Source organism: Ascidiella aspersa, chromosome 1 (assembly GCF_963924565.1).
Source record: "Ascidiella aspersa chromosome 1, kaAscAspe10.2, whole genome shotgun sequence".
Classification (NCBI taxonomy): Eukaryota; Metazoa; Chordata; class Ascidiacea; order Phlebobranchia; family Ascidiidae; genus Ascidiella; species Ascidiella aspersa.
The window spans coordinates 3,782,949-3,793,325 of NC_139447.1; the positions used below are offsets into that span (position 1 = coordinate 3,782,949).

Below are 10,377 nucleotides of genomic sequence, written 5' to 3' on the forward strand. Positions count from 1 at the left end.
CGATGCCAAGTGGTAGTATCGGTACTCGTCCGATAATATCGGATCGGAGCCGATACCCGATGCCAAGTGGTAGTATCGGTACTCGTCCGATAATATCAGATCGGAGGCGATACCCGATGCCAAGTGGTAGTATCGGTACTCGTCCGATAATATCAGATCGGAGGCGATACCCGATGCCAAGTGGTAGTATCGGTACTCGTCCGATAATATCAGATCGGAGGCGATACCCGATGCCAAGTGGTAGTATCGGTACTCGTCCGATAATATCAGATCGGAGGCGATACCCGATGCCAAGTGGTAGTATCGGTACTCGTCCGATAATATCAGATCGGAGGCGATACCCGATGCCAAGTGGTAGTATCGGTACTCGTCCGATAATATCGGATCGGAGCCGATACCCGATGCCAAGTGGTAGTATCGGTACTCGTCCGATAATATCGGATCGGAGCCGATACCCGATGCCAAGTGGTAGTATCGGTACTCGTCCGATAATATCAGATCGGAGGCGATACCCGATGCCAAGTGGTAGTATCGGTACTCGTCCGATAATATCGGATCGGAGCCGATACCCGATGCCAAGTGGTAGTATCGGTACTCGTCCGATAATATCGGATCGGAGCCGATACCCGATGCCAAGTGGTAGTATCGGTACTCGTCCGATAATATCGGATCGGAGCCGATACCCGATGCCAAGTGGTAGTATCGGTACTCGTCCGATAATATCAGATCGGAGGCGATACCCGATGCCAAGTGGTAGTATCGGTACTCGTCCGATAATATCGGATCGGAGCCGATACCCGAGGTCAAGTGGTAATATCGGTACTCGTCCGATAATATCGGATCGGAGCCGATACCCGATGCCAAGTGGTAGTATCGGTACTCGTCCGATAATATCGGATCGGAGCCGATACCCGATGCCAAGTGGTATTATCGGTACTCGTCCGATACTAAACCGCTGGTTAAATCGCTGCCGATCCGATACCAAAATTATATCGGAATTTCAGACATGATTTGCGTTTTAATACAGAGTTTCAACCTTGAAATGCAAATGTATCAAAGTATAAATATTTTCAAACCGGAGTTAACTCAATTTCTCAATGCTTAAGCAAGTTTCGCATTATGGCCGAGAAAATTTACCTTTAAACGACCTAATTTCATCTATTTTGCTCATTTAAACAAAGTAATGACGTCATTTGGTATCATATGGTATCTCAATACTTTTTTTTTTCGGTATCACAATAAAATGACAAGTATCGTACATCTTTATTAAGGAGTGTTTTCCGGGATTGCGTTTCCTAACTTCTCCGTCACCGGCAGTTCGAACACTTGTGGCTTTCCCTGGTGAATTGCTGCTCAGAATGCTGAAACTGCTCGCAGTGCCATTTCTCATCACAAGCATATTTACAAGTAGGTTACTTTTGTTGTATCTAATCTAAAGTAAGTTGCCGTTTCCTTGTTTGCTTAACCAGGGCTTGCTGAACGGTTTAGGCAGCCACCTATTACAATGTAAATTGTTTTTCGACAACCTTGCAATTTGTGAAAAACAAGTTTAGATATTTTTTTTCAATTTAAAATAAAAATTATTATATTTTTTTTCAAGTTTTTTTTTTAATATTTTTTTCAATATTTCGTTTTTTGTTTTTTTTCAAATTGTTTTTCAAATTTTTTTTAACTTGTTTGTTTTTCTAAGACGCTAATAAACTGTTCAAAAAAGTAGAATCGTAGTGACCCAAGTAGTGAATTAAAATATCCCTTTTAAATATTTTTGTCTGGGTAATTAGGCGTTACCAGGTTTTGCTCGCAAAACAACGGCAAGATGGCGCTGCAAATTTGCATCTTTTACCTTTCAACGACCTTTTTCGCCACCACAACCGGTTGTTTGGTTACTCTAATGGTGCGTCCCGGCTCCGACAAAACCATTGGCGAGTATTTCAGAGAGCATCAAAGTTTCAAAGAGACGCCTGCACCGTTGTCCACACTTGATGTGTCTTTGGACATGATAAGGTGAGAGTCTTTTAGCAATATATTAAATATTCATACAAGCTCTTATGGCTCAAGCTAGGAATTTGTACACAAGCTGTTATGGCTCAAGCCATGGTCGCCCCCCAGCAAGGGGGGGGGGCACTTCCCCCCCTGGAATTTTAAAATGCGATTATTAGTTGTAAGTGTAATATGTATTACTTATAAAGGTTATCAATATTATACATTATCCAGTGGCGTATCCAGGGGGGTTCTTTACCCCTTTTTGTAAGTGATATTATTGTTTTTTTTTGTTCTTTTTGTCACGGTTTAACAAACTGTGCGAAGCGGCGTGCATTTTAAGTAGGCTAATTGGGTCACGCCTCAGCTAATACGAAACCAAAATCGAGCGCAAAACGTCGTTTTCCGTCTTTTGTTTGGTCGACCGTAAACGCCGGATAGTTTTTCTCTTTCGTTATTTGTTTAGTTTAGGTTGACTGATAAGCAGGGGATTATTTTTTAACCTGAAAAAAAAGAAATTTTGACCTAAATAATTGAAATTTTAACCTAAAATATATTTTTTTGTTAAAATTTTGTCTTATTAGAAATACATTGATTTAAACAACATATTGTTGTTTCATTTTATCCCAGTCGTGTTGCCTGCGAGGCTGTAGTGCTTTTCATTGCGTTTTTAGTCTATTATAATGTTTTAATATTTTATTGATTACTGTTATTGGTTTGTTGATGGCTGCGCTCTGATTTTATTTATTTGTACTCTTACAGGAACTGATGACGCCACTTTGGCGAAATATATTTTCCTTTAAACAAAACGTCTGATCCTGTTTTTACTCATGTTTTTAACTATGAGTTTTACTTGTTAATTGTTGTTTGAAGTACTGCATTAGTGTCTTTGCGTCGTCCGTCGCGCGTTTTTGATGTTTTTTGACTTCCGGTCTAACGCAGATCAATTATTTTTTCTAGGTTTATGCAAAACTCATGAAAATGCTTAGTTGGTATTTTTGTCATTTCAAAAAGACAAACAGCTATAAAACTGCCAAAGAAAAACAAGACGCTGGTTATTTATAAAAAATGTTATGTAAACAGTTGAAATACACCGTATAAATAATTGCAGAAAAATAACAAAGACCTATAGTTGTCGAAATAGGAAATAAGATAAATCCAAATCACAAGCGAAAAAAATACAGCAAATACTGTTTAATACATTTTTCCAACTTAGAGATAAATAAGTATATTATAGTATATCTCTATACGATATAATTCAAAAACGAAGTTCGAGCTGAACCTATTGAGATAAACTAGGCCTGGGTGGGTAATTCTGTAAGCTCACATATACCGTATTGCTCCCATGGAGATATAATACAGTTAGGATGTCGCTAAATATAACTCATAACTATTTTTTTTTTCATTTTTACCCAAACGCAATTTTTTGAAACCTGACTAGGTTTTACCTTGTAAACGATTTATCTGCATTTTTAGCCGTTTTGGGCTTGAAATAATTTTAACAAATTTTGACCTAACGTGTGAATTTTGACAATATTTTGACTTTTTCCAAAAAAAAAATAATCGCCCTACTACACGCTGAGTCAAACCTTCTTTCTTTTTTTCTCGCTTAAAACGTCGAGTTATACGCAGTTAATGTTCCTCGCTGTTCGGTCTCTGCGCTAATATCCGATGTTGGTGTAACATCGACATTTGTTTAAATGAAGCAGATTCTTGAAAGGAGGTATAATGGTGACTGTCGTGCGCGTTTCAAAGTCTCCACTATTATTTAATGATATTAACGCAAAATTATGCTATTTAAGCATATTCTAAGACCACGTGTTAAGTGTGAACTTATTTCCCTCAACCGCAGCTTGTAATTTAGCTGACTTGGCACACAGCTCGGCGCAGATGTTGCGCTAATCGTGTCATAATTACACCCGGGAAAAACGATCTGGTTTGGTATTGCAGGTGGCGAAAGGCATGCTTGAAATTTAGCGCTAGTTCTGTTCATGGAACTAAGGAAACTGCGCTGCTGATAGTCGAATTTTGTATGATTCTACCACAATTAATCACACATATGTCACGGTCTTGGTTTAGTTTTACGCCTGAAGTTAACGATTGCACACTAAGCGGTTTCGCAGCTGGCGCCTGACAGGATTGTCGATAACGCACGTGTTCGCTTTGCGTCTAAACTAAAGGCGCTTTTGCTGGATGTTATTTGGCTGTTTCTCATTAGTTTTGTTATGACTTCTTGCAATCACCATTCTATGATGTCATACCGTCACTGTTTTATGACGTCATTATTCATTGACGTCTGTTTTATGACGTCATATTTCATCCCCCCCCCCCTGGAACGGGCGCCTCTGGCTCAAGTTAAGAACGTTTAAGCTTCTAGCTGACCCGCACAAATTGTTGTTTTTGGAATTTAAAAATTAATTTAAAAAAAGTTGTTTTTCGGAATTTGAAAAAGCAATTCGGGCCTCCACGGAGTCGGACTCAGGACTCGCGTAAGACCACGTAAAACTACCCGAGTCCCGAGTCCGACGTGCGCGTCCGAATTACCAAATTTCAAAGGTGCTACTGCCGCCAACTGTAAACTGTGAAGGTGGAATAGCAATGGTGAATATTTTCCAATCATATATTGTGGATGGATAACTGTTACATGACACTTGTACGAATTGTTATCTACCTTATTTTAGTTGCGTAAATCACTAAATTGGCCCATATTATGTAGAAATTATATAGTTTATCAGTAAAAAGATTTAATTTGGCGTTTGCATTTGCAATCATGTCGAAATTGCAAAGACGACGAGCCTCAGCTACTTTTTACATTTTACTACTGGACAATGAATTGCAAATCCAAAAACCAATTAAGACGTCTCGATACGAAACTCAGAATGATAACAATTGCGTCCCACCTTTTATATGTGATGCTTTGATTTGCTTCTCAGTCACATTAACTGAAGATGATACAAGCCCCTATCGAAACGTCCTAATCAAAATTATGTCGATATACTGGACCTTTATGGCTTTGCAATTCATTATTAAGCTATTACAGATCCGTGCGCAAGGTGCCAAAGTTTACTACTACAAATGCATAAACAAATATAATAAGAGTGCCTATTTCTAGGAATCTCGTCCCAACGAACGTGGTGTCGGCCTGGACCGAATTAGTAAGTAAATCGCCTCTGTAAAGTCACACTTGAACGTTCAGTTACCGACAGTTGTGGTGTGTTCAGGATTTCACCAAAGTCACCTCCACGTCGCAACTGAACGATTCCACGAACGCGACCGCTGCGTCGACCAAAACTCTGGAACACCAGAGGGGAACAAATCTGCTTGGTTCGTAGCATGGCGTAATGTTTAGTGTTCAAATACGACACATCACCGTGCGCAAAGATAGGGGTGGCCAATCTGTTCGATACCATTAGCTTATCTTATTGTCAAAGAGCTACACGGTCCAAATGGGCAGAAATAATTAGCTTTTGTTCATTCCTCACTGACACATACACGTTTTCTCAGCTAAATCCATTGTGAAATGTTACACACTATAGCAGGTGTTCTTAACCTTTTTTTCCTTATTACCCATATCTGTCCAGATCCCAAGTCCCATTACCCGAAATCTAATTTTATTTATTTTGCTGTTTTACCATACTAAAAATATAAAACAGCGTTATTCAGCAAATTATAACTCGCTCGTCTCAACACTAACTCTAAATGCACACTTATAGCTATACTGTATACTACTCCAAACAACTCCACTAAGAATACGTCACATAAAAACAAAATACGTACATTGTGTACAACCGGCGACAAAAATGATCACTATGACGAAACAATGGTAAAAATTATATAATATTCTTGTGCTTGTTTGGTTGTTTTAAAAGGACTCAAAACATCAAAAAAGTGTAAGTAGTAAAGCAACTTACCACTTACAGCTGTGACATTGTTTGTTACAAACATAATTCTAAATATTCTCGTTCAGCTGATTACCCACCTGCTATCCTGAAATTACCAACATGTGTTTAATTACCCATAGGTTAAGGACCGCTGCACTATAGGCTAGGGGTCAGGAAACTATGGCTGGCGAGCCTTATATGACCTTTTGGTGACGCCTTATGGCTCCATTGATGATGTAATCTTGCTCGCAGATAAATCTAAGCTGTCATTCTAGCACGATGTGAATAAAACTGCACTAGTCCATATAGGCCCCTTTCGAAACTGTATTTTTCATTTTTTTAAAACAAGTCTAGTAGGAATTTTTTTATTAGTCAGTTTGACGGAATCTCTTATTGTGTTAAAAAGGTCATGTTCGTATTATAGCGATCTGTAATCAAAGTTTTGTAAACTTAGCCAATGCATTTTTATCGCGATTAAAAGGGGTCTGTCTTCTAAATAAACAAAATAAACATCCCTTGCACTTGAGGTTGAAACATGTTAAAGGACTCCCATCGAAATACAACCACAAGTATTCCGCTTTTTATGGCTTTCTTAGGTCAAAAGGTTCCCGAACCCTGAATGTTAGAAAGTATTATATAGCTCTCATGGAAATACAACCAATAATATTTGGCTTATATGGCTCCTTTAGCTAGAAATGTTTCCGAGCCCTGCACTAGACCAACAACACTCACGCTGTTTAAGCTTCTAAAATTCAAACATTTGACTAAAAAAAGTAACAGGTTTTAAGTGGCAAAAAGAATGACAAATAAAATACCATATAGAATAACTTTCAACGTGTTGAAAATGAATAAAGAGTTATTCGAAACGTTTAAAGTTATACCTACTTCTGTATGGGCTTTGATATTCATTCTACGTCTTACTACAACCTCCAAACATTATGCTCCAAAATATACCATATGTAATAAATGCAGGCTTGCTGGTGTTTATCATTTGCATGGCCCTTGCAAGCCACGACAAACCAGTCGTAAAAAGTCTCTTCGACGAACTGAATGACATACTTCTTCGAATGGTGATAAAGGTTATGTGGTGAGTTGGGCAACTCTATAGATAGAGAATATTAAACCTAAAGATAAATGAATTCTGCCTTTATTGCTTAGGTTCGCACCAGTGGGAATTTGCAGCCTTATCATGAAGAGCATTGTGGAATCGCAAAATATCACCGACCTCATGCAATTTCTCGGATGGTATTGCGTAAGAAGAATACGAGCATAAAATGGCTGTCATTTATGGTTTTCAACAACAAACCACCACAATAGTGTTGTGATTATGCCCAAACGTTTAAAACCCGGAAGATATGTCGATTTTTTATGCTATAGATTTATATTCTTATTGAAAGAGCTTTTTTCACACAAAACGCGAGAGGACTCTTTCCAATGCTACTGTTTGCATTCATAACCAGTTTATAAATAGCCATCCTTCAAATTTGTTTTATTGTTGTTTTTTAACGCTGATAAATTGTACTTTTTAAGATCACTCTGGTGTCAGGACTGACATTTCACGCTCTCTTGTTTTTGCCTGCCATCTATTGGTTAGTTACGCGAAAGAACGCCTTCAGAATCTACGCCGGAATAAATCAAGCACTTTTGACTGCATTTGGGACAACTTCAAGGTAAAAAAGAATCAATAAGCATTATAACACTTTGGTACACTATGCTCGCATTTCCAATGTAGCTGAATTATGAAATGCAAACAAAAAAGGTCAAGTAAATCAACATCATCTTGTTTAACACATTAACTGAAGATTGACACAAGCTCGTATCAAAACGTCTCAATCAAGATGATGTCGATCTACTCGAATTTTTGGCTTTGAAATTAATTATCAAGCTACATTATAGCACCGTTTGCCAAAAAAGGGAATTCGAGTTAACCTATATAGTATATTATTGTTTATAGTACACATAATAATCCGAATTCGAGTGGCAAAATATCAAAACGCCCGAACGATTTCGACCCATTAAGCGCTACTTTTGTAGCATTGACTTTGTTTAGGAATATATAAGGTTTTCATGTATTGTAAATGATAGCTTTATGAGCTATTTTTTTGTTTAAAATCTTTTCATTTTTAAATTTAACTAATTTTACAGTTTTAACTGCACAGGATTTGTTTTAATTTTGTGTTTACGTTTCCTCGTGGCAAGAGTTCAATAACATCAAAAATGAACATGTATTTTTATGCGAAGTGGTGCCACTCTGCCGATGACTACTTACTGCCTCGAAGAGAACCTCCACATCGACAAACGTATCACTCGCTTGGTTCTACCGCTTGGAGCTGTGATCAACATGGACGGAACAGCACTGATGCAATCAGTTGTTGCAATGTCGGTGGCCCAGATGGTCGGGCGACAGATGGGATTTGTTCAGGTCCTCGTGGTCAGGTAAAACAGCTCATAGGTAACATCTACCTTTCCGAGAACCTCTTTCAGCTTGCTTTTTTCTCCTGATGAATCCTATATTTACAAATTTTCTCTGTACCGGAATGCAGTGTTGTAATGACTTAAGTCACTGTTTTAAAATACTTGACCTGACTTAAGTCTTTTGACGAAAATGACTTGAATTAACTTAGGTCTGGACGAAGGCTCGACTTGGACAATGCTCTAATAATAACTTGACTTGGGTAACTGGTGACTTGACTTGGACTTAAGTCATTTCAAAATGACTTGTTTACAAAACTGCCGGAGTGAAGGAATTGTTCTTACTTGCTTAGTATATTTTTTTTAAACGAGAACTTTACACTCAGACTCAGATAATTTTTTCTATAGTATTACGGGAGCAATGGCGAGCATAGGAGCAGCAACCACACCAGGGACTGCATTGGTGGTGGCTGTTATCGTCTTACAGTCAGTTGGACTTCCAATCGAAGCCATTGCGTATTTCTACAGTGTTGATTGGCTGATGTAAGTGTATTTCATCATTTTAATAAAGTCAATGTTAGGCCTCATAATTTACAAACAGATTGTGATTAACAATGTTGATGTTTTGCACACAGTTTTGTCAGCTATTTTTACAGTTCCTAAATGACTTAGGTTTCAGTCATTTGCAAAATAACTCAAGTTCAAGCCAAGTAATTTTTAATAAGTTTAAAGCTCCAGTCGACAGTGTGGTATTGATTTAAGTCAATGACATGACTTAAGTGCACTGTCTTTGTATATATTTATATATATTCCTTTATCGTTTTTCTTTGAAGGGAGCGTCTGAGAGTATTGGTCAACATAATGGGAGATGCGATTGGTGCCGGAATTATTGCACACCTCAATCCACAAAACCCTGCAGGAAATTCAGAATAAAAACACGGAAAGCAAAAAGAAAGCGAAATAGTGTAATGGGATTGTGTTTCACAATATAAAGCTTGCCGCGATAAGCTAAAAGTATATTTTGCAATGGAAGTTATTAAAGAACAGCTCTTTGACTGGATAAGATACGCTTCTGAATAAAATGCACAGCATAAAAAAAGAACAACCATACAACAATTATGTGACAAACGTATGTTTTTAGAAAATCCGTTTAGCGGTTTTAGCCTATCTTGAATTTAATCTAAGTTGTCGTTAGTTAAAAATATTACGGTAAGTTTAAGACATGTACATTTTTTCATTTTCTATATTAGGTTGTATGCACACTTTTTATATGAAACCTCGTTTTGCAACAAGAAAACGTTTTTTGCGATAATCACTAAATTGGGCATGAAGCCCGTTTATATGCAATTTTTTGCGGGCAGATTATATTAAGGTTCAAACCGGATTGAAAACTAATCCGTTCCAGCGTCGTATTTACATGGCGGAAATTCAAGCCAGCTTGAGTGTGTAAACTGCACTGATATGCATTATTACGTAATATTCCAGTAACCTTATGACGCACAACAGGCTTAGGCTACTCTTTGCGTTCGATGTGGTCGATTCTATACCAGGGCCTTCATTTTACTTACGATAAAAATAAGACTACCACCACACTAGATATACTTAAGCAGCCTAACCAGTGCAAGTTGGCTGTTCTCCCTTGTCAAACGCTAGCAACTATACGTTTGACTTCGGAAATACTACTTCATATTCTACTGTCGTAATCGTTAAAAATAGTTAAACCTCAACGCTTTGCCGTCAGCGAAACAATCACGCTATCAGCGGCGAACGGATTAAGCGGCGAACGGATTAAGCGGCGAACGGATTGAAAACCACTTCTTTTGATGGATTAGGAAACGAGAGAAGTTAACCCATTCCAGCGCCAAAACAAGAGAGAATAGATTAACGAAATGGACTCAAACCCAGGGTAAAACAGTGGTTCGCAAACTGTGGGCCATGGCCCAGTACTAGGCCACCAAGCCATTTTCAGTGGGCCCTAGAGCCATTTGAACAGATTCTATTGATGTTATACGGTAGCATTATGCCCTTTGTTTCGAAATACAATAATTATTTAACAAGAAAGGTCTTTGTCTCATTTTCAAACAAATGAAGTTGTTTTAGTTAG

At 38.1% G+C, this 10,377-nt stretch overlaps 1 protein-coding gene across 1 annotated transcript; it reads left to right on the forward strand.

The window, feature by feature from the left end:
* Positions 1-1,293: 1,293 nt before the first annotated feature.
* Positions 1,294-9,431, forward strand: LOC146166606 (excitatory amino acid transporter 1-like). Its single transcript, XM_083390849.1, has 10 exons — positions 1,294-1,407; positions 1,782-2,004; positions 5,093-5,135; positions 5,202-5,304; positions 6,834-6,948; positions 7,020-7,113; positions 7,392-7,531; positions 8,103-8,297; positions 8,682-8,816; positions 9,107-9,431. Exons 1-10 carry the CDS (start codon positions 1,359-1,361, stop codon positions 9,204-9,206), a joined length of 1,197 nt encoding a protein of 398 aa, XP_083246975.1. The 5' UTR covers positions 1,294-1,358; the 3' UTR covers positions 9,207-9,431.
* Positions 9,432-10,377: the final 946 nt, after the last annotated feature.

Bases quoted from the DNA above. Each gene is read 5' to 3' on its own strand.
- LOC146166606 (XM_083390849.1), top strand. From the start codon at position 1,359: ATGCTGAAACTGCTCGCAGTGCCATTTCTCATCACAAGCATATTTACA. The intron at 2,005-5,092 runs GTGAGAGTCTTT...GCCTATTTCTAG, and splicing joins GTGTCTTTGGACATGATAAG to GAATCTCGTCCCAACGAACG. The intron at 7,114-7,391 runs GTAAGAAGAATA...GTACTTTTTAAG, and splicing joins AATTTCTCGGATGGTATTGC to ATCACTCTGGTGTCAGGACT.